Source organism: Chironomus tepperi, unplaced genomic scaffold (assembly GCF_022539635.2).
Source record: "Chironomus tepperi strain 1889 unplaced genomic scaffold, CSIRO-AGI_Ctep_v1 contig_472, whole genome shotgun sequence".
Taxonomy (NCBI): Eukaryota; Metazoa; Arthropoda; class Insecta; order Diptera; family Chironomidae; genus Chironomus; species Chironomus tepperi.
The window spans coordinates 1,318,427-1,344,069 of NW_027226594.1; the positions used below are offsets into that span (position 1 = coordinate 1,318,427).

At 27.1% G+C, this 25,643-nt stretch overlaps 1 protein-coding gene across 7 annotated transcripts in view; it reads left to right on the top strand.

The window, feature by feature from the left end:
- cac (calcium voltage-gated channel subunit cacophony) overlaps window positions 1–21,727 on the top strand; it is an 81,049-nt gene extending 59,322 nt beyond the window's left edge. For 2 of the 7 annotated variants that reach the window (XM_070652003.1, XM_070652004.1), the window contains exons 19-34: window positions 356–439; window positions 518–703; window positions 2,433–2,524; window positions 3,018–3,168; window positions 3,914–4,041; window positions 4,846–5,048; window positions 5,107–5,315; window positions 10,132–10,322; window positions 12,718–12,730; window positions 15,396–15,502; window positions 16,233–16,390; window positions 17,402–17,617; window positions 19,423–19,580; window positions 19,647–19,882; window positions 19,981–20,121; window positions 21,500–21,727. In XM_070652003.1, the coding sequence (XP_070508104.1) occupies window positions 356–439; window positions 518–703; window positions 2,433–2,524; window positions 3,018–3,168; window positions 3,914–4,041; window positions 4,846–5,048; window positions 5,107–5,315; window positions 10,132–10,322; window positions 12,718–12,730; window positions 15,396–15,502; window positions 16,233–16,390; window positions 17,402–17,617; window positions 19,423–19,580; window positions 19,647–19,882; window positions 19,981–20,121; window positions 21,500–21,506 (2,280 nt within the window). In that variant the 3' untranslated portion in view covers window positions 21,507–21,727. The remainder of the gene's footprint in view (window positions 1–355; window positions 440–517; window positions 704–2,432; window positions 2,525–3,017; window positions 3,169–3,913; window positions 4,042–4,845; window positions 5,049–5,106; window positions 5,316–10,131; window positions 10,323–12,717; window positions 12,731–15,395; window positions 15,503–16,232; window positions 16,391–17,401; window positions 17,618–19,422; window positions 19,581–19,646; window positions 19,883–19,980; window positions 20,122–21,499) is intronic. The other 5 variants (XM_070652005.1, XM_070652006.1, XM_070652009.1 and 2 more) reach the window with 3 other exon arrangements.
- Window positions 21,728–25,643: the final 3,916 nt, after the last annotated feature.

The following is a 25,643-nucleotide window of genomic DNA, read 5'->3' on the forward strand; positions in this document are numbered from 1 at the left end:
CACCACTTAGAATATAAAGTATAACTATCTTAGATGTTCTTTTCATTCCATTAGGAGTTGTTGACTTTTTCCTAAAGAAACTTAGAAGGTTTTTCTTAGAGGAATTGTTGTTAGAGTTTGATAAAGAGAGTTTGTAGTGAAATTTGATGAATTTAAAATAACTAAAAAAAAGACACAGAAACCTACACAACTTATACAAAATTTTTAAGTTTTAACAAAAAAAGAAGATCTAAGAAGAAATTTTTTATTAAACTTTTTTTTTATATTAAATTTAAAAATTGTTTAGAAAACTTCCAAAAGCAAATTTTAACATAAAAACTTTTTATTTTCTTCGTTCGACACAAATTTTCATCAGAATTTCTTCAAAGATCCGTGGAATGTGTTTGATTTTATAACAGTTATCGGAAGTATTATCGATGCCCTGGTGCTGGAACTAGGAGTAAGTTGATATTCCCCTAGAAAACATCTTATGTTAAATACTTCAAAGTATACTGACTTTTTGACTTTTTCCCTTAAGCAGGAAAACTCATTTAATGTCGGTTTCCTTCGACTCTTTCGTGCTGCACGTTTAATTAAGTTATTACGTCAAGGCTACACAATAAGAATATTATTATGGACATTTGTTCAGTCCTTCAAAGCGCTGCCATATGTTTGTCTACTCATAGCAATGTTATTTTTCATATATGCAATAATCGGGATGCAGGTAAATTATTTTAAATATTTTAATTCATTTTTTTCATCTTTTTTTCTCACTTTTTTATAAGTTCTAAGCTTTTTATAGCTTAAATTATCATAATTAATCATATTTTTTTATTTCAATTCATAATCGATTAAAATGATAATTTTCAAAGGTTTTTGGGAATACAAAATTCGATCCAGATACATCAATTAATCGACATAATAACTTTCAATCGTTTTTCGGATCTCTACTACTCCTTTTTCGGTAAACAAAATAAAAAATATCAAAAAAATTGGCCAGTATAAAAGCTGTAGAGCATTCGTTTGATGTGAAATGTAAATTTTCCATTCAGAATCTTTGTTTTTAATTTCATGTGCAAATTTTTTTCAATTTCTTTGTGATTGTAAATTTGTAAATAAATTGGATCAGGAGATTTTAGAAATTGTAGAGATCAGAGTGAAATTTAGTTGATTTACGCTTATTGCTCTAATTGATGAATTTTAGAAATATTTAAAAATGTTTAGATAGGAGATATTAGAGTGTATTAGAGATTATTTAGATAACCTCGAATGTTGATGAATTTTTGAGAGTTTTTTGAAGGATTTACAGATTAATTGTGATCCATGGCATCCCATAGAAGATGCTTAAAACTCTATTACTGACTACTGGTTGCCAAATGAATTTAGGATCGTAATTCAATCAAACAACTCTAGTATAGTATTGTACAATATTATTCCTATCAGATAAAATGCTTCCAATTTGAATTTTAATTTTATTCTAATTAGATAATACTGATTTATATAAATTCCTGTTATATTTTTGGAACCATTCTAATTGGAAGATAAATTATTTATAGTTTCCCGAGTAGCACATGTCCTGGTTAATCCAGAACTCGGAATTCACTAGGTTAATGTGAATATAGTATGGTGAACTGAGTCCGGCATCAAGCCAGAGACATTTCGATATGAATCCAGATTTATATCTATAAACAAATATCCGATTTACCCACATTTATCCAAAAAATAGTCAAAATTTGTAGCTAATATCGAAATTTATTATAGTTAATCAGTTCTCATGACTTTTTTTGCATCTATAAAATCTGATATCGACTCTATAAGTATGAAAGCATCAACTGTGCATTTAGTTGCTTCAATTGCATTTCGTAAGCGATTGGCTTTAATTATCGATAATTTATAATAATTTATTGTCGAATTAATCAATTTCAAATAACAAATCTTTTAAAAATTCACAAAATTCATCAACATTCGAATCAAAAATTGTGAAATATAGTGCCAAAATATTCTTAGTCCTACAAAAATTAGAAAAATCTAGTTCAAAAATCCCAAATTATCTAGTCAAAAAAAAAATATTCCAAGAAAACAAAACCGCCAACAATTATTCAACATTTAAGTCTAATAATAAGCTCGCATTCCATTAATCTAACTAAAAAGTAATAATTTATTTTATCATTTAACTTCTCCAACTATCGATTAATTTCAATTTATATACTTTTATGTTTAACATTATTTAATGAAATATTTATTGCTATATTACAGAATAATAACTATTTAATTTTGTCTATTCCTCTTCCATCATTTACATACAATTCCCTCCCCCAAAACTACATGCATACACGCAACACAATTAAACTATATCCCCAATGTGCTTATTTTTATTCCAATTTTTACTGTACCCCCCATGACATTATTATTTCATCGTATATCTATATAAATGTATAAAAATGCTACTGTAGGTATTTGGAAACATAGCTCTCGATGCTACCGGCGGTCTAACAAGACACAATAACTTCCGCACTTTTGTGCAAGGGTTAATGTTACTATTCAGGTAAGAGTCGTCTGGCAAAAATGCTTTAAGTTTTTATGAAACCAAAAAATTCTCAAATTCATTCAAATTTTACAGAAAAAAATTCCTTAAAATTTTCCACTTTTTTTTTTCATCCTCAAAACATGAACGCTAAAAAAAACTTTCTTTTTTTTTCCTCATCACATCGAGTGCGAGAGAATTTTTTTATACTTTTTTTGTGTATTTAGGAACCTCATTAGCTAGAAAAAAATAAAATACTTAAAAAATTTGTGTGTGTGTGAAATTAGTCACCGTACATCAATAATTAATTGATGCAGTCATTGGCCATACATACCATACACAACAATAGAATAGGCTATCGTTCGTGAAGCATTGATGTTTTGATAAATTAGGCAGTAATATTGATATTGATCTATTAAAATTCGCTTGAAATTTGTTGACCATTTTTTTGAGATTTTTTAAATTTTTTTTTTACTAATTTAATTTTTTTCTCTACTTTTTGCGGAACTTCCAGGTGTGCTACAGGCGAGTCGTGGCCGAACATTATGCTAGCATGTCTTAGGGGTAAACCATGTGATCCGAATGCAAAAAAAGATGGTGATTCATGTGGATCTTCACTTGCGTACGCATATTTTGTATCATTCATCTTCTTTTGTTCGTTTTTGGTAAGTTTAAGTTTGGGAATGTTCGGAAATTACGTAATGTAGCATTTATAGGCCCCTGCTTCTACCAAAATTGTATACCTCTCCCCCTTTTCTCCCTTCTCTCCCTTCTCTCCCTTCTCTCCCTTCTCTCCCTTCTCTCCCTTCTCTCCCTTCTCTCCCTTCTCTCCCTTCTCTCCCTTCTCTCCCTTCTCTCCCTTCTCTCCCTTCTCTCCCTTCTCTCCCTTCTCTCCTCTCTCTCTCTCTACCTCTCTCTCCTTCTCTCCTTCTCTCCCTTCTCTCCCTTCTCTCCTCTCTCCCTTCTCTCTCTTCTCTCCCTCTCTCCCTCTCTCCCTTCTCTCCCTTCTCCCTCTCTCTCTCTCTCTCTCCTTCTCTCCCTTCTCTCCCTCTCTCCTTCTCTCTCTTCTCTCTCTCTCTCTCTCTCTCTCCCTTCTCTTCTCTCCCTCTCTCCTTCTCCCTCTTCTCTCTCTTCTCTACCTTCTCTCCCTCTCTCCTTCTCTCCCTCTCTCCCTCTCTCTCCTTCTCTCCCTTCTCTCCCTTCTCTCCCTCTCTCCTTCTCTCCCTTCTCTCCCTTCTCTCCCTTCTCTCCCTTCTTTCCCTTCTCTCCCTTCTCTCCCTTCTCTCCCTTCTCTCACGTCTCCTCGTCTCTCGTCCTTTCCTCCCTAACCATTACGTAATTTTTCAACATTCCTCTCATGTCTTGTGCTTAATTGTTACTAACCATATATTTTTATTCAAATTTCCACAGATGTTGAACTTATTCGTTGCTGTTATTATGGACAATTTTGATTATTTAACGAGAGATTCCAGTATATTAGGTGCTCATCATTTAGATGAGTTTGTTAGAATATGGGCTGAATATGATCCAAATGCGACGTAAGTATTGAAGCTTGATATTGTGTGTTTTTGATGTTTTTGTATGGGATTAAAGGTGACCACGTAGGAGACTCGGATTTGGACATAATACTCTATATGAAATTTGAGTCGACTTGAGCTCTGGTTTAAAGGTGGATAAAGTTGGCAGGTTCAAATTTTCTAAGGCTTTGATACGCAGATCAGTATTTTCTGCATTTTAGATGTGCATTCTTTCATTTTGGATGCATATACAGATAGTTTTGAGCAGAATCTTAGTTAAAGTTACTAACACTGATTAATTACAGTCACACGTGAAATTTAAAAAAAAAATAATAATTATAAAAAACTGTAATGTGTGATTTTGAAAAGATTTCTAATATTAAAACTTGAGATTCGAACTTTTACTCGATGACTTTAATTCGTTCATCTTTATAAATTCTCTAAATAGTCATTTAAATTCTTTTGACAAAAATCTTAAATAATGATCCTAACGGGTTTAATCTCATGTTCTGGGCTAGTTGTAGACATGTTCCAAGCTAATGTTAGGTTCATTGTAATAGTATGAATCATTGGTGGGCAACTAGTCGTGTCTTACCACCAAATTGCATCATAGCACAAATAAGGTTGTCCTGTCATAATGAAGGTCACTTAGTACTGATTGTTAATTAAAGTCTCTCAGCTGATTAGGCTGGTCCTACCAACTCACTTCAAGCATTATATACGTCTAAAATAAAGTAATACCCATACAGAACCATCAACACATCCTCAAAACATCCAATATTCCATTAATCTAATTGAAAATTACATTAACTTTTCCCCCAACAGCGGCAAGATCCACTACACCGAAATGTATGATATGTTAAAAAATATGGATCCTCCCCTAGGATTTGGTAACAAATGTCCGAATCGGCTTGCCTATAAAAAACTGATTAGAATGAACATGCCCATGGATGCAGACGGTAAAGTTAATTTTACGACGACGCTGTTTGCATTAATCCGTGAAAATTTGAGCATCAAAATGAGAGCTGGTAAGTTAAAAATTTTAATAATTTTTTGGATTTATTTAATGTGAGTGTCTGTGTACAGCGGAAGAAATGGACCAAGCAGACCAAGAGCTTCGAGAAACAATTACACATATATGGCCTTTGCAAGCAAAAAAGATGTTAGATTTATTGGTGCCACGTAGCGATGAATTAAATACTGGTAAATTAACAGTTGGTAAAATTTATGCCGGCCTGTTAATCTTGGAATCATGGCGAAATACCAAGTTTGGCCAACTAGAGACTGATGCACCGGTGAGTAAACGATTTTTCGATGAATTACAAATAAATAAAGTACAAGGTTACCCCCCTATATCCCCCCAACCCCAAATATACTATAAATATAAATATATTTTATGATTTTCTTGTTGACACTCTGAAAACTGATGATTCAGAACCTTTTTTTATGATTTTTTTGACTTATATATAGACTGATATAAGTGAAATAAATCCTTCGTGATAATCCCCCCAAAATAATAAATCTACACCCAAAATCTTTATTTTTTTATTATTATTTTAAAGTTTTTGAATAGTTATGTTTTATTTTTGTACGTCTATATCCTTCCTTAATAATGTGAAAAAATAACAACAAATGAAATTGCTTTTGATATTGTGTCAAATTCGTACTTACTTATGTACTATATATCGTATACTTTATTTGATAGAATTTAATATTAAATAATGATAATAACGTATGAAAATAATAAGATGAGAAAAATTAGATTTTTTTTTATTTGGTGAGTGAAAAATGAAGTTATGGAGTGGGGTTTGAAATGGAGGTCAAAGTCATATTCATAAAAATCAAAATTTTTGGGTAGAATAGCCTTAGATTAGATTTTTTGATTCATGTAGAATTTATCTAGGGTCAGACAATTTAAAAAAAAATTAATATTTAAATTTTGAACAATATTTTTAAATTTTAAAATCTGCAATTTTTACATATTTTAAGGGTTTTTCTTTTAAAATTGAAGAAATTGTAATTTTAATGATTTTTGATCCAAAAATTTTAAAAATTGGAAATTTCTAAATGCAAAATAAGAAAATTTCAATTTTAAAAATTTTTGATTTGAAGAACAATTTCAAAAATGACAATTTATAAGATTTTTGTCTGTAAAAATTTCTAAAAATTATATTGTTTGTTGATTTTAGAAAGTTAAAGTTTACAAAAAATCCAATTGTAATAAAAAATTCTACAAATTGTGGTTTTAAAAATTGAAAATCTGAAGATTTTAAAATTTCTGCTCTACTTTGATAATTGCAATTTTACAACTTTCATATTTTTTAGAAACTTTGAAATTGAAATTTAAAATTTTAAGATATTCTTTAAAAAAAATTAGAATTTAATTTCAACTTTAAAATTGAATAAAAATTGTAAATTTAAAATCAAATTTTTAAGATTTTTTGAAAACAAACTCTAAAAATTCCAACTTTAAGATTATATTTTTAAATTGTAAATAGTTTCAAATTTAACATTGTTTTCTGACCCTTGATAATTATTCAACTGCAAAATCAATGTCATAGTCTTATAAATATCAAAAATCTCTTAGAAAATTTTAAAATAAATCTTAGTAACCTATCCTAAATCCTGATATAGATTTTAAATTGATAATTACTCAATTTTATAGCACAGAATTGAAATTTTTGAACTGTGTCATTTTGGATAATGGTTTAGAACTTAAAAAAGGGGAAGTTAGAGTAATATTAGGATTTTTCTAGTCAATAACACCTAGATCATAATCAAAATATAGTTAGAATTCAATTTAAAATTAATTTAATTTAAATTATTAAATCAATTTAAATTAAAATTAATTTAAAAACATTTTGACAATTTTCAGGATTATTTCCCTAAATTTCAAACATTTTATCTCATTTTATCAAGTTTAATCATCTCCAAAACCCCTAAAAAAACTTCATTTTTCATTCACAAATCTCTTAAAGATCTTACCAAGCTCACAAACACTAGAAAAATTAATAAAAAAAGCCAAATAGATTTCAATGAATTTTAAAATTTAGAATCTAAATATGTTTGTGTTGAATTGGATATACTTTAAAATAGTGGTGATGGATTTAAAATTTCTGCCAAAGCCTAACAAGTTTTTAAGCCAATTTAGATGACTTTTTTGTTATTATTTTTAGTTCCCTATTTTATTTGCTAAAAAAAGTCTTAATTTGTGTTTTAATAAGGAAAATTAATTTATTTTTTAATTTATGTTTCCTTGTTGGCTTGAAAGTTTCGTTAAATTAATGAAAACTATCTAAAAAATAACAAATTATAGCTATTGTAAATAGATAAAAAATACTCAAAAAATATGGTTGCAACTTAATCATCGAATATTTATTAATTTATTATTCCTCTTTTCCATGAGAGACGTCACGCTTAACTTTTTTTTCTGTTTGACAAATCCAAAAAAAAACGATGTCGAGAATAACTTTTTTTGAGATAAAAAAATTTTAAAATTCGGCTCATTATACCATTCCAGGGAAAAGATGAAGCGAAAGCAATACGGGTACTAACCTATTTCTATTTTTTTAAATTAAAAAAAAAGTCCTTTTTCTTCTTTTTTCTGATACTTGATTGCTTTCATTTTAAACATTTTTTCATTGAATGAGTTGTAATTTTTACTTTTTTCATTCCTCTAAATTCGAGCTTGAATAAATTGCATTTTTTTTTGGAAATCTTAGAATATTTTAAATAAATTGTAGGAATTTTTAAAAAAAAGATTTCATTAAGATTTTCAAAATTTGATCAAAAAATGTGGATGAAATTAGAAATTTTGTCTTTAAATGAATACTGAAAAAAAAAATATTAAAATTCAAAAAAATATTTTGAAAAATATATGATATTGGGGATATTTATATATAATTTTGAGATTCGAACTCTGGAATTTCTGAGCAACAAATACATTTTCAATAATTTTCGGTACACAGATTGTTGCAAAATTCGAATACATTGAAATATATTTCAATTGGAGAATTTCGAAATTTCCTTCAATTTTGAACAAACTTAACTTTTACTTGGCAACACAAAAAAAAAATCAATTTTCTACAATTTCAATTTTTTTGTAAAAATTGTAATTTTTAAGATTTTTAAATTTTTTAAAAAACATGAAAAATGACAATTTTTATGAATTTTGAATTGAACTGATTCGTAAATAGGAGTTTTTCACCAAAGCTCTACCATCTAAAAATTTTAAAACTTTTAAATTTTAAATTTTTAAAAAATTTTTAAAAGTTTAAATTTAAATTTTTTAAAATTTTATTAAAAATTTTAAAATTTTTTAAAAATATGAAAATTTTCACATTTTTTTTCTTTTAACAAAAGTTTAAAAATTTTAAACTTTTAAAATTTCTTGAAATTTTCAAAAAAAAAGTGTCTGAGCCTTATTGCCAATTGCATTTTGAGCAGTATAACCATTAAAGACAAAATTTTAACAATTTCAACCACCTTAAAAATCAATAAAAATCAAAAAAATCTTCCAAAAAACCAAAAATTTTAAATTTCAATTCGTTAAAAAAGATCATCAAAAGCGAGACAAATTTTAATTAATTTTTATTGCATTTTATTTAAATAATTTTTAATTCAATTATTTATATTGTAATTTGCATTAAGCACATTAAGTGAATGAATTTTACTTAATTAATTACTATAAATAAAACCAAAAAAAAAATATAAATTCTGAATGAAAAAACGTTAAAATTAAAATTAAAAATAATTAATTATTTTTAATTCAACTAGTTACTTAAACTAGCACCAATTATTTATTAATCTACTTCCTTAAAATTAACTTTATACCTTTATGATTCGCTTTAATTCAATTTTTTTCCGAATTTTAACAAAATAAACGAAAATTAATTTAATTTTTCAACGCATATAGTATAACTAAACATATTACACGCAACCATAGACAAACAGAAAGATATAAGATATTAGTAGCCATGAAATTAGATTGAGATTGAGTCTTATGAGACATTAGTTGGTTAATAATCAATTGTCCTATATTTTTGAAGAATAATACTCTACTCAGATGTATGCTCTTTCATTGAAATTCATTATTTTTATTATTTTATTATATTATCAACATTATTTCACTTACAAAATAATAGTCAGTACATTTATGGAATTTTTTGCAAGATTTTTGAAGATGACGGTTGAGTTCTGTGTAAATGAGGTTGTGTTCTGTGTAATACAGGTTCAGTTCTGTGTAATACAAATTTGGTTCTGTATTTACTTGGTTCTGTGATTAGAGATGTCTTTGTTCAATAATCAACTTGGTTCTGTGTTAAAAAAGGAGGTTGAGTTCTGTGTAATTAAGGTTGAGTTCTGTGTAATAACTACTCAGTTCTGTGTAATACAGACTGAGTTCTGTGTAATACAGATTGAGTTCTATGGACTAAATTCTGTATAATATGAACAAAGTTCTTTGTAATGCAGACTTAATTCTATGCAATACAGATTGAAAAAAAAAATCGGTTGAGTTCTCTGCAAAATCGGTTGAGTTCTCTACAAACAATCCTCAAAAATGTCTATGAAAATTCCATAAAACATCTGAAATCAACTTTTTTGCTACACAAATTTTTCTCATAGTTCCTTCAAGTAGTTTTGGCTTTTAGCGAATTTTTTCACAATAATAATATGCATGCTTTAGATGTTTGACTACTTTACTTTTAATTATCATCACAATCAGTGTATTTAAATCAATAATAATTATTCCCATACAAATTTTTATCATATAATCTTTATATACAATTTTTTTCAATGTTTCATTTTTATAAAAATATTGCCTTTTTGCCTTTTTCTTTAAATAAACTTTTTTTTTCAAAATTTATTTTTCAATTCGAATTGAAATGAAAATATGATGAAAAATAAATAAAAAAAAAATCACATCGCACATAAAAAAAAATTGAAATATTTAATGTATTAAAAATTGTGGCTGTGGCGATACGAACTGCCTGTTTTTTGCATTCGAAAATCAAAAAAACATTAAAATTTTTTAAATTAAATTCACCATCATCACCGCTGATAAATTTAAAAATATATAACAAAATCAAAAAAAAACCATCACATACACAGAAACCATCACTGTTCACGACAATATTAGACATGGCGGCATTAGAAAAGACAGGATCACGTGCTGGATCTTTAAGTTTAGATAATGAAAATGTCAGCTCACAGACGCACCTCTTGAATCATCATAATGGTGATGTAGAACATAGTTTATCGGGTTTAGCACGACGGAGCACGATGCGAAAACGATCGTTCAGGTAAGAATTATTATGTCTATGATTTTTTTATGAGCATTCATGATGAACAACAAAGCATTCATTCGTGGGAAATTCGTCTCCGTACTCACTTGATACAATTTGATGCTTCTTTTTTTTGGACATAGTCTCAGGTTTTGTAAAATAAGATGGGAAAATTAAGGTTTTTAAATGATTTGAAGTTAAATTTGAGATTTAAGTCAAAATTTCTTTTTGACAATTTTTAATATTAAAATGTAAAAAAATTGGAAAACTCAAAATTTAACAATTTGAAATTTTAAAAAATCAAAATTTGAAAATTTGAAAAGTCAAAATTTAAAAGTTGAAATTTAAAAATTTAGAAGTCAAAATTTGAAAGTTTGATAAATAAAAAGTCAAAATTTAAAAATTTAAAGATCACAAGTTCAAATTTAATAATTTGAAGAATCAAAATTTAAAATACTTTGAATTTTCAAAATTTAAAAAAAAATTAAAAGTTAAAAATTCAAATTTTCAAAAGTTAGTAACTTAAAAAACGAAAAATTTGAAACGAGCAAAAATTTAAAGAGTTTTAATTATAAGAAATCAACAAGTCAAAAATTTAAAAAATTAAACATTTAATTTCAAAAATATAATGGCTTAAAATTAAACAACTTCAAAAAATCTAAAAAAAACGACATTTTAAAAAATTTAAATTAACTAGAATTTTTAAGAAATTTTACATGACAAAAGGTTTTGTTTTTGAAAAATTATTTCAACCTTTTAGTTAAATTTTGATAATCCATTAAATTTTGTTAAGTTTGAAAATTTTTGATTAAATTTTGATAAATTTTTGAATAAATTCTGATTAAGTTTTAAATAAATTTTGATAGATTTTTAAAATTAAATTTTAATAATTCATAAATAAACTTTTAGAATTACGCATTTTAGCTTAGCTAAAATAGCTTTTGCTTATCGGAAGTAACTTGATTCAAGAGAGTATTCGCATTGCACATTGTGTTTTTCACTACTGATGCAATTACTTAATATATTTCATCTTGCTGTCGCCATGCTGACAATTTGGTGTTAATTAATGACTAATTAACAACAAATTTCCATTTCTGGCGCCATCAAGAACAATTAAAATGTTTGATAATAATTGAATTTGCGCTTAAAATAATGCTATATAGTAAATACCGCCATTAAATATTCACGCAATTGAGTTTGCAGCCCTTAATCACAATGGCATACACTTTTTCACAACTTAAAAAAAAATTAATACACAATGAGATTATGAACACAAAAACTTGAAAGTAATTTAAATTTTAATTATAATTATTGTTTTGAAATCTACTCAAGATTGTCATTGTGAAAAGGATAATAGTGGAAAGAATTAGACAAGGCATCAAATGAAACAGTGAGTGAAGAGAATAGAGGCAGACCCACATTCAACGGAACTGTGAAAGGAAGATTGATATGAATTGATCTCTTATTATTGATATTTTGTTTTGAAAAATTTAAATTTTTAAAAATATTTTGAGATTTTATTTTTTCAATTCTTTTAAATTTGAAAATTTTTAAAGATTTTTTTTCATAATTAAACTTTTTAATTTTACAAACTCAAATTTCAATTTATCAAAATTTAAAATTTTTTGATTATTTCTTTTTTATAAAGTTTTTAAAATTATACTTTTTGATTAATTTAAAACTAAACAATTGTTTTAACTTTCATTCGAATGTTTTAAAACATTTTAAAAATTTTTTTCAAACTAAAATTTTAAAAACTTGAAATTTCAAGTTCAAGTTCATTCAACTTTTTGACATGTTTTTGCTAAACTTTTTTTCAATTTTGAAAATTTAGGAAATTTATTTTTTCAATTCTAAAAATTTGAATAAAATAATATAAAAAAAAATTAAATTTGAAGCTTTATGAAAATTAATCTCATTTTAAAAGCTTTATTTCAAATTAAATTGAAATTATTTAAGTTTAAAATATCTTAAATTTTTAATTTAATTAGTAAAATTTAAAAATTTTGGTTTTCAAGTTTAAAAATTTAAAATTTTGATTTCCAATTTTTTAAGTTCGGAAAAACGTCGAAATTTTGTTTTATAAATTCAATTTTCTTTATGTTGAACAAAATTAATTTCAAAATTTCATATCAATCTTCCCGATCAGTTCATCACCCTCTCAAATGTTCACTTGGTTGATAGAAATTTGTGTTTGAAAAACAATTTTCTCACAGTTTTATTTTCTAAAAAGAATGCAAATTTCTGCACATTTAATTCACATAATCAAACAATAACTTAGCTTTGTGCATCCAAAATTTCAACTTTTTCTTTGTCTCTGCTTGTCTTTTTTTCCTATTTTTTTCTCTTTTTTTTCTTTTTTCTTCCACTTTTTCTTCTTGTTTTTTTTTCTTCATTTTTTGTTTAATTTCAGGAATAACAAAAAGGTGATGTTATTAAAATGCGTGTTTAAAATACAAAACAATCTCTATATCTATATGGATAAAAAAAAATACATTTATACACATTTACTGATGATTTTTATTAATTACTGTGAAAACTTGTGTTATAAGTACTTTAAGTGTTTATTAATTATATAACATTTATATATATATATATTGTGTGAATAAGTTTGAAACAGAATAGAGAACGAATAATAACAGAACAAAAATAGCAAAATTTTCGATTAATTTACATTAAAAAAAAATAAAACAATTTTCTTTCATAGAATAGAAAAAAAATAAAAAAAAAATAAAAGAAAAATTTCCATTCGAATGAAAATGCGATAGATAGGATATAGTAAAGATCGTAGAATAGGAACTAAAAAGCCTGATGAACAAAAAAATAATAAAAAATTTTTAGAATAAATTGAAAAAAAAAATATAATAAATCCTGTCGTGGTAAGTAGGATTTTCCGAGGAAAATTTTCACATAATTAGAATAGAAAAAAAAACTTTTTTAAAAATTTTATACATTTTTCATAAACTAGAGCAGTTCAAGTAATAATCAAAGCATCTTTTTAGAATATTTTTATATAAAATTGCTTTTGCATCAAAAAATTTCCTTTTTAATTCTTTTTTTATACTTATATGCATTATATTCATAAACTTAAAAGTATTAACCAGACTGACTGCATGCTGGAAGAAAAGTTTATTTTTCTTTAATCAGCAAGTTTTGATTCATTTTTCATTAATTAAATAATTCAGAATTCTCATTAATGAAATTCAAGTAATTATTTACACAAATAATAATAATAATACAGTTTTGATTGCATTTTTTGCATGTTTTTTTATTGCATGAATTTTCTTTCTTTTTTATCTTACAAAATACATAATTTATTTAATTACACACACTTTACTTTACTTTGTTGATATAAATACGTAATAAAATGGAGAAATTTGGGGCAGTTGAATGAATTAATTGGTTATTGATCTCAATAAGTAATATGATAATGCATGAGATCTGTAATCAATTGACGCAGTTCCTAGTCTACACCATGGCTTCTATTCGGACCAGTTGTCTGTCTGATCCTAGGGATGACTAATGTCATTAAGATGACACTATTCGTCCTTATAATTAGACACACAATTAGAATATTAACAACCTGACCCTGTTAGGAATTTTTTATGAATTTTTAGCTTCGACTGTCTAAACGATCGGCTAACAAGAAGATTGAGATTAAAATTTTATTTCACTCAACAAGAGAAGCTTTAGTCGAAAATTGACAATTTAGCATATAAAAGGTTCAAAAAAGAAACTTCCCATTAAAGTCTGTGCCATAAACAATCAATTCCTTTGCTGAAACAAGAACTGAAGCCCAGTTAACGCTTAAAACTGGCTCTATCGGACAATCCAGACTATACTAGTGCATTGCCAGACTTAATTCAATACCAAACGCAATATTGTACTCTGCATTTTCCATGTGAATAAAATTCATGGATTCCATTGATTCCACCAAAAAATCTTTAAATTTCTTGATTTCCATAAATTTTTCCATCGATTCCATGATGAATGTAATATATGATTCAATGGAATCCATAGTTTCTGGCAGAAGATCCACTCCCTACAAATTGCACCTCAACAATTGCACTATTTTTAATTCTATTCATAATATCTGTCAACACTAATCAAAACGAGTATCAAAGCATAGCCATACGAGCCATTTCAATCTTCAATTTGAGACCTGGCTTAGTAATTTTCTGTCCGATTCCATTATAACTTTACAACTTATTATAATACAAATGCTGCATTATTGACGGAGGTCAATAAACTCATAAATCATTTAACTTCCTGCAATTGAAGAATTTTTGCATCCATTTTGAGGTTCAACTCTGATTTTTATAGTTTCAACAAAGCATAAGATCAAGTTACTCCTCAAAAAGCTTACAAATATTCAATCTCCACAAAACAAGTTAATTTTGCAATTAAATTGCAAATAAATTGGAGTCAATTCTTTATATTTTTCTCTAAATTTTCATGACAAAACAACACTTTCAGCAATGCTTAATTTTAATTATAATCATAAAAAACTATTTATATCATCATCTAACACAAATTTTTCTCTTCATTTTTTATTTAATTTCTTCACATGACTTCAAAATAATTTTTTTCATTCACAATCAAAACTTCAAAAAAAATTTCAAAATTTGAAAAAAAAATTGATTGCAAAAAAAATTTTATTGGATTTTTCGTTTCATTTTTAATTTCATTATTTGAGTATGAATAACAAAAAAAATTGAAAACCAGTCTAATCATCACGGTTGAATGACATATTTCTTAATAAATTCAAAAAAGTCATTAGAAATGTGTCATTTAAATTTTAAAAATCATATTGAGAAATATAGGACAAAATTGACGACAAAAAGTAAAAATTGATAACAAATTTCTATGAAAGATAAAGCAAAAAATATGTGTTGAAGAATTTAATTTATTTGCTTTTTTTTACTTTAAACTCACTTTTAATTTTATAACTTTTTTTAATTACTTTTGAAACTTAATCTGACTGATAATTGAACAAAAAAAAGTTTAAAAAAATTTCAAAAAAAAATAATTTTTAAGTTTGACAATTGGAACAAAAAGTTTTGATTTGTGATTATTAATTGAAACCTTTAGGACTTGCATGGTGATACATCTCGTCATGCGTCTATGGAGTCCCTCGCCGACGGTCACTTGCATCCCGGTAGAACATACAACGGCCATAGGCGATCACCTAGTTTAAGGTAAGGATTTATTAATTCAATATTAAAATTTAAAAATATTTTTTAAATTGTATGAAAATATTGAATTTAAAGGTTTAAAACCTAAAAACTGAGAAATTTTGAAATTTTAATATAATCGAAATTTAAAAATTCGGAAATTTAGTAATTTTAAAATTTTAAATTTCAACTTATTCTAAAACTCTAAAATTTAAAATGTTAAAATTCAAGAATCAAAATATTCTGAAATTATGAAATTTTAAAACTTTTATCTCAATAAAATTCTGAAATTTTGTAATTTCAAAATTCTTAAACTTTTAAATTTTTCAACTTCTGAAATTTTAAGATTAAAAGCTTCTGAAATTTTGAAATTTAAAAACTCTTAAAAATCTTAAAACTTTTTAAAATTTGAAATTTTTTAAATTAAAAATTCTGAAATTTAAAAAGTTAAAAGTTCTAAAAGTTCTAAAACTTCTAAATTTATGAATTAAAAATTCTGAATTTGAAAGTTCTAAAAATTTAAAGATTTGAGAATTTTAAAATTTTTAGATTTAAAAATTCTGAAAGGCTGAAATTTAAAACTTCCTTAATTTTTAAAATTTCTTAAATTTTAAAATTTAAATAATTCTGAAATTTAAAAAGTATAAAAACTGAAATTTACCAATTTTAAAAATTCTTAAATGTGTATAAATATTTAAAAGTTAGAAACTAATTTCCAATTTTAAAACCTTTCTTCCTTCCCCAAAAAACACAGACGCGGTCAATCACCACTAAATCGCACACCGAGTCCCCGAGGTCGTCATCTACCTCATGACATTGGCTTTTCGGACACCGTCTCAAATGTTGTTGAGATAGTAAAGGAAGAACACAGAAGAGGTAGACCCTATGGACATGGTCATAGATTTGCTAGAGGTAGAAATCATACATCCATTTTAATTTTTTTCCTTTTACCACCAAAAAAAAAAAAAAATCAAGAAATATTGTCTATTGAACAATACTCGATGTTGTGTGTCAAAAAAAAAGTCAAATACTCGCAAATAGTATTTCTGATTCTAAGCCTTTAATTTTTGTGATATATATTGTTTTTTTTTATTCATCGTACTTTAATTTAAACAAACAAATTTATATTTATCTATAAAAGAAAATATGAAGTCAATGTGTATAATGATAAGAACTATTCATATATATATTTTTATACTTTACATCCAGTACCATCATGTATTATACTTCATTAAAATTTGGATGACACAATTCTTTCAATTTTTATCATTAAATGTAGTTAAATTTTATAAGTTTTGATTGAATATTTATTTAAATATTATTTTTAAATCTCATATAGTCCGGTAGTTACAATAACTTAGCTTCATACTTCATTCAGTAGTCCTTAACTTATTTTTATATTTATATTTTAAAAACTTATAATTATTTGTAAATATTGTATGAATATAAATATTAATTATTAGATATTTAATTTAATTTTTAATTCTAATTATTTCGTTTTTTGATAAACATCATATAGTGCCCATTTCATATATATAAAAAAAAATCTATATAACGTATTTTTGATATTTGAAATTTAATAATAAAATCTTAAATTCAAATCGTATAAGTTAGGTTTAGTTTATTTATATCTTGCAAAAAAAATAATAATATATATTTATATTGCAAAAATTAATCATAATTAAGCATGAAATTTAATTAAAAAAGTAAATAATGAGTCTCACCGTAGTAGAAGTTCAGATTTCGAATCCCAATTAGATTGAACAATCGAACATCCAACAATAAAAAATTTGTTATGGCAATCAGAGAATGTTTATTAATTTTCATACCAAAAAAACTAGTTAAAAAATATCAAAATTACCCAAAAAAAATTAAAAAAGTTTGTGCAAGAAACTGAAATATCTTCCATCACACTTACCTTAGGTTCATGGTCAGCATCGACAAGTCCAGCACGTTCGCCTCCATCACCTCGTTCACGATTTCCCGGCGGTAGTTCGACTCATCGTAGTAGTCGACGTAATCATCTTAATTATAAGGCATATGGTACAACTAGTTTAATCCAAAGATCTCGATCACCAAGTCCAGCAAGACTTCAGGAAATGCGGGAATCGAGAGAGCGATATTATAGAAATGAAATGGGTACAAACATGATTTTAACTTCAAAAAATTCTTTTCAAAAAACTAGAAAATTTTTCCTTTTTTTTAAAGTTTAAGTTTTTTTGAAACTTAATTTAGATTTGTTTACTTTCCAATTAGTTCTTTTTTGAAGTATTTCCTGATTTCTCTTAATCTTCAGTTTGTTGTACTTCATTTTAAGATTTAGGCTTAATTTTTCCTTTAGTTCTTTTTAAAACGCGTAGAGACACTTTTCATTATTTTTTATTAATGTTAAGTTTTTCAAATGAAGCTAGTTGAAATTTATTTTTGTGCAATTTAAATTTTTGATGTGATGAGTTGTTGATGAAGTTGACTGCTGAACCTGTATTTTGTTGGACGACTGCTGGCATATTTTATACTGAATTAATTTAAGATTTTAAAGTTATTTGAGTTAGTTGATAGAAACTAAAGACTCAAAAATGTATATTGTTTACTTGATAATGACTAAAATACAAAATTAGTAATTAATGTCAAGATTGACGCTGTATGAGGAATTGATGTGGAATTGCAAGAGTTCATAAAAGATTCGGGTTTTGAATGAAGTCAAGTGGAGTTGACTGTTTAATTAATAACTGATAATTTTATCCAGAACGTCCTACTTTGTACCCATTTGGCATCTCGAGCAAATTTGACTGATTGTCCTTCTGATTCTATGTTGCTATGATTTTATCTCTAATTAAACATAATCCTAATAAGGAGCCTAACCAAAAAGGAGTGTTTGAACCCCTGCTGACTAAAAATTTATTCAATTTATTATAGGATTTTTTAAGAAATTTTCTGACTCTAAACCTGCAATAAGTCAAATTGAAGCTGATACTTCCGGAGCAGTCAATACGTTAGAGAACTGTTAAGGTTAACATTTGCATAAAATCATCCGGAATAATTTGTACAGAGATAAAACGCATCGTTTTCCTAGATCATATAAATCGAATTTTCGGATATTTCAAATGATTTGGATGCATAATTTGGACCAAAGACAGATTTATCCCTTCCAACTATGTGGAAGGGACTTCACGAACATTTGTATATATTGAAAATTAATCTAAACTGCATAACTAAGAAGAATTAAACAATTTGTAACAAATAATCTGGTCATCATCTTAATGCTAATTCTGAATCGACTATTGCCTCTGCTTCTATTGTAAGAGATACAAATTGAACAAAAAGTTTCAAAAATCTCAATGATATTGCCCATAAAATGAAAATGATACCTAACTTGCCAAATCCTTCGAAACTTCGACTATTCCATACACATCTAATTCCTATTCCTCAAACAGCAACATCTTGCCAACTTATACTTCAACAGCTCATCACTCAACAACATAGAATTAAAATCCAAAATTTGCATGCCTAAACAAACTGCAAAATTTAAAAAAATTATTGCTCACATCTAATTGTTATACACAAACAGTATGAAAAGAAATCACATAACGGGCCAGCCATCACATAACACTAGATACACATCCAAAATGCAAATAAAGTACCTCCATCACAAATAATACAGACTTGATTATATAAAAAAATATATTTTGTTTAGTTTCTCATCACTTCCATCACCCCTTGTTAATAATTAATGTAATTTCCACATATTCACTTCATATTTTTTAATGCAAGTATCATTGAACCTGTTTTTATTAACTGGCCTATAGAGTATCAATATAGATATTTATATCCAAAAGTAGAGTTGATCATGTTGATGTTGTTTGAACATACCTAGTATATAGAGTCTAATTATTGGAACCAACAATAATAATAATGTTAAATAAAATTTGCTTTCTTATCTGAAGGACATCCTCCACAACATAGTTATCCAGTATTAGTATCCTCACGACGAGGAGGCGTTGGACAGGGACGAAGACTGCCACCAACTCCAAATAAACCATCAACGTTGAAACTACAGTCAACAAATATTAATTTCCCAAAACTCAACGCTAGTCCCACACGTGTATGTATCCAATATAATCCATAAATATGATTAATTTACAATTTTTTTATCAATTTCATTTTGAAGCTTCATTCAACACATAATACACCGCACAGTGTTCATTCATTGCCTCATTCGAGAGACTACCTACGTGGCGATCCTCGTGATATGTATTATAGAGATAGAGAAAGGGATCGATATCGTGACAGAGAACGTGAACGTGATCGTGAATATCCAATACGATATGAGTTTCGTGATCGAGAACGTGAAGCATATGAGAGGGAGCGTGATCTTGAGCGGGAGCTTGAAAGAGATTATGAAAGGTTTGAGTGCTAAATTATTATTGTACCCAAAAAAAAAATATTTTATGTGATGAATTTTCCAATTTGTTTCCGTTTTATTTTTATTGATTTATTTTTAGAATGGAGCATTCAGTTCCACTATCGTACGAACAAGCATTGGCAATGGGTAGAACGGGGAGAATGTTAGGATCACCGGTGCTGAATGGCTACAAGTCCAAAGGACTTCATGCTCGGCATTCAGATTCTGACGACGAAGATTGGTAAAATTTCTTTTAGACAAATTCTTTAACTTCTTATAAATTCTTTCTTTGGGGATGGGCGTGGGTTAATGGGGTGCAATTCATGGGAGGGTTCGTGGTTTGAATACAAAATAGTTGTGATTTTTGATTAGCTTGAAATATTTATTAGATGTGGGGACTTTAGTTTTTGGATAGGATAGTTTGAATTTAGACAGTAGCTTACATTTTATGGTTGTGGTTGTAGGACTAATTTATAGATCAGAACTCAGGCAAGCATCTGAAAATTGTACAATATTTAAGATTCTGTCCTTAAAGTTGAACAATTTGTCAAACTAACGATGAGTGTCTGAGCCTTAATTTTTACTAAAAATCAATCAAATCTAGCATATTTGGGATTTAAATGCCTAAGCTTATAGTTTTAAGCTGAACCCTAGTTTTAACTTCCAACAGGTAAATAGCATGCTTTCATGATGCAGAATTACCACTTCGGTAGCTAAAAATAAAAATGAGCTGACTATCTTGAATTAAAAATGAATATTTATTTTGCTGGCCATAAAGATCAATGGTGATCCCTGGCCTCCTCTTTTATGGCTGTTTTGCTGACCAATACTTAACAATTTCCGTTAAGAAATACCGCAGTTAAGAGCCTCACTTTTAGTCTAGAGTCAATAATGCATTCAAGAGTCAACTATAGATCTACTTAGAGACATTCTGAGCCTCGGATTTCACTTTGAACTGTTGGTCTAAATGGTACAACAGATTTTTAATCGTAGTGTCTCCATAAGGCCCCTTTCAAGCCTTTATATAGATATAGCACAGAGATGTGGTTTCCCTCATTCGTTGAGCAAATCATAGCCGCGAATCGCTTTAACATAGGACGTTATTTCATTGATCTGATTAGGGATAATATCATTGAAGTTTAATAATTTGAATTTAATTTACTATCAATAATTGGAAAGAATTATTTAGATCATAGATCATAGATCAGTATAATATCTAGCTTTATAGGTGAGTTAGTATCGAGGAGTCAGATTCCAATAGGGTTCAAAAATGTTAGTAACTCGAAGTCGAATGAAATTTGTGTGAATTCGACTAAAATGAAATAACATCATAAGTCGGTTAGAGTTGATTAATTCACAAAAAACCATAATATATCATAAAATCAGGATGAATTAATTAAAATTCCTTAAATCATTTGAAAAATTGAATAAAATTGATAACAATCAGGCGGATTTAGAGGGAAATGATGGGAAAAAGATTGCAGGAAATTGGTCAAAATTCTTTAAAATGTTTATTTACCTTATTCTTATTTCTACAAACCTTAGATGTTACCTTTCGATGTGAACATCCACACAAAAAGGTCATTCTTAACAAATTTATAAATTTCCTCCATTTCCAGGTGCTAGCAAAGGATACCCATTCTGAGCAAAACAAACAATAAGGATCAAATATGGGTATAGTAAAATATGAAGAAAAAAAATAAAAAAAAAATCACAAATGAGTAATGGATAAGCAACTTTAATTTATAACAACAGTGTCAAAAACCAACAAAACAACAAAAAAAAAAGTTTAAAAAATAAGAAAAAAAAAATTATTTTTTTTGTGAGAATTAAAAAAAAGTGAAAAATGTGACAAAAAATAATGAAAAAAAAAATGAGCATGTAGTAGTATGAAGATGATGATTTAAAAAAACAAAATAACAAAGTTCTGTGAAACAAAAAAAAATCGAATAAGTCATAATGAATGACATTTTTGAGGAGTAAATGAAATTAAAAAAATAAAAAACTTTTAAAGACTAAAAAAATGAAACAAAAAAAAAATAAGAAAAACTTTTTTTTCTGTCTAGTGAAAAATGAACGAAAAAAATTGCAAAAAATTAGTTAAAATGAAATCATTAAAAAAATTAAAAAAAATGTATAAAGTTAAATTTAAAAAAATATCGTGTAAATAAAAATGAAACCCAAAAAATGAATGAAAGTCGGTAAATAATTACTCGTACATGCATGTACATAACAATAAAAAATTTAAATAATAGTAATATTTGTGCAATTTTTTCGATGATGATCCACTTTCAAAAAGCGCTCATTTCTTTATCATATTTATAAAAAAAAATGCATGACAAGACAAAAGGTAATGTTGATGAGGATATACAGATGAATCCTGAATTTAAAAACCAAAAAAATGTTGTTTATTGAATGTGTGCGTATCAGCACAATTAGTTAAAATGAAAAAAATAATAAATTGAAATTTTTTTTATTAATTTATAATATATTGAGGAGGTGATGATGGGGAGGGGATTGTGCTTAGTTATGAGACTAAAGAAAACCTAAATTGACTTTCCTTTAAGTTTGTAACTGAATTTTATGACATCCAAGTCAACCTTAAGTTCTTTTCATCACAACTGCGGCAAAAAGGAATGTAAAAGTTGAAAAAATTTCGATTTGAAACTTAAATCAGGACCCTTGTCAGGACCGCATATCACATTGCTCCAAAAATTAAAATGTGGCATGACGACACAGTCGTTCCTTACTTGATGTCAGTTTAATGTCAAAGCTGTCATTGCACTCTTGACGACTACCTGGTGCAAGATTTTTCAACTTGACATCCTCGATGAATTTTCCAAAATTTTAAGAATTCTACTCATTTGGTTGCTTCCCGGGAAACAACATAGAGAGTTAATTTTCAATATTAAGGTGCTAATTAAGATCGAGAATGGAACGTGTTAAACTAAAGAATTTTTATGAAATTTCTAATCTGGAGCTGATTACTCAAAAGATTAGAATATAATTCGACTAGAATTTCACATAAAATTGATTTTGTCATACTGAATTTTAGTCTATATCGAATTATACTACTCAGTTTATTCAAATATTGGGGATTCTACCCTACTTTTAATAAAGCACTATAGAGCATAACTTAGAGCACATTCTAGATTAAGCCATATGGTATAAGCTGCTTCCAAGAATGATTCATGCCAGTGGTGGGCAGCATGTATGTCATCAAGAACATTTTGAAATGTCATGAACTGAATTCCGTTTAAATTCCGTTTGTGGTTTCAGACTTGACTTGCTTTCAAGTTGTGGAGTGAAAAATATAAGGCGGTACACTAACGATTAATGCTGTTTGATTAATAGATAGTTAGTCTCTATTTAAAGAGAAATAAAACTATTTAAAAAGGGAACAAAGCTAATAGAATTCAGTACTTTTTAATCCCGTATTGAAAACCATTCATAAGGGTGGACCATTAACATAAAAAAATCATGCTCCACTCAAGCATAACCACACCACGTCAGTCAATGAAATCTGAATTTCATAAAAATAACCACATAGTCCTCCCTCTTTCATCACCTCCAGCAAAACAAAAACACTGAATTTTAAATTAAAAGGTACCTTTGTCCCTCTATATTGCGAATATATTTTATCATTTTTATTAAAAAACAAGTCATTAATTATTATATCCAATTCATACAAAGCGAATAAAAAAAATTTTTCATATTGAATTAATTATCTATGTATTATTGAATTAAATTATTATCAGCATAAAAACACAACTTTATACAATACATATGATTATTAAAAAACGAAAAATATATGACAAAAATTCGACAAATGTACCTTTTTTGCGACACAAAAATTAATAAAGTGAAAAATATTTATTAATCAAAATATGAAAAATTATTGAAACAAAAAAGGTGATACTGGACGATATGAAAGTGTGTTGATTGCAATAGAATTTTCATCATTTTTTCCTCCTCACATCACATAACATCCATTAAAAAATACCGAAAAAAAAATCGTAAATAGATAAATAATAAAAATTGTTTTCCCTGTTCGACATAAAATAAGAATTAAAAGTGTAAATTCCGCTATGAAAATAATAGTTACATGCATGTTGACACCTGCCTTTAAAAATTATAGAAATATACATTAAAATAAATACAATTTTTTACAATCCTTAGTTACAAAATATGTAATAAATAATCCATAAACATAAATGAATTTGCATAAAAAAAAATGAATTCCTTTTTGCACTTTTCATGATGAACTCACAAATAAATAATAATAAAATAAATAATATTTATATAAAAGATGATGGCGAGGATAAGGAATTTAGATAAGTTTAACGAAATTTTTTAATTTTTATTAATTAATTCTATTTCTACATTTACAATACCACGACCACGTATATAGGTTTGAGATCAAGAAAATCTTTTAAAAATACTTTATCAAAATGGAAGATTTTTTTAAAAAACAGTTAAAATATATTTAAATTTAATTAATTTATTGCAAATGAACGTGAAAAAAAGTAAGGATAGAGAAAAATGCAATAGAATAAAAATGTTTTATGTATAGTAAAAAATTGGAGCCATGTTTGCTGTTTTTAACTTCCTTAGTAGAATATTTTAATGTTTTGAAAGTCTATGGACTGTGAACACTTGGTAATACTTACCTTCTTACTTTGCTGGCCCGTACAGATAATCTGTGATCCACGGTCCACCTCAGTGGGAGCCGTTTACTTGTAATCTCGTGAGGATTATGCGAACCCTTATCAGATTGTCTATACTTTATGAGTGTCAAGCGTATGTCGGGAAACGAACCCACGGTTCTCTCAGAAGAGATATCTGCCGATTTACGATCTGTTGCTTAGCCACTCCACTACATAGGATTTCATCATGCGTTAGTCGATTCCCATATAATTCCCATATATGATTGCTGTTAGGAATCGAACTTACACCCAATATGTTCAAATAAAACAGCGATATATGGATTTCCGATCTGTTGCATAACTACTGGGTCAAATAGGACATACTCTCGAATTGACAGATTTTCATAGATATAGCTCAATGCTCAAGATTCTACTCTAGCCCTGGTCATGTCCAAGTGGCTATGTTGTGCTCCACATAATTTACTAACTTAAAAATCAAGTCAATAGTCGAGAATCGAATTAATATTTCAATTTTATTGATTTCTTTTGTCTTGATTTTAAAAGTTCTTATGATCGTGAATCTGAGTCTTAACATTAATATTAAAAACCTTCAGTTATGACACTTGAATAGGGTTACACCCCTAGAATCCCTTACAACCCCTTAATTAAATACGAAAAATATAGTACAACAATTTGTTAAAAGCTTTAAAAATTCTAATAAAATTTTGTTTCATTTTAATGCCAAATCATCAGCAAACACGGCTCATTGTTAGTTAATATCACGATAAATGGAGTCGAGTTTTAAAAAAATAAAGTTGACGATACAAAAAATATCAATATTTTTTCCCTTAATAAGTGTTAATTTGTTTGTCAGGAACTGTTTCCCTATTTCCTATTAAGTTTCCTATCTATTTTATCTAATAATATATTTGTTTGAAATAGATAAATTAGCCTGAATGTGATTGTCATTCGGATGGGTGTCCATAGGTCATGGTTCAATCTTCTATGTCTTCATTTTAGGATGTGACTTGATGAAATGGCTTAGAAACTACCAAAAAATACAAAATTTATGTAGATTTTTTAAAAAATTATTGAATTTATTCCAAATGGGGTTCAT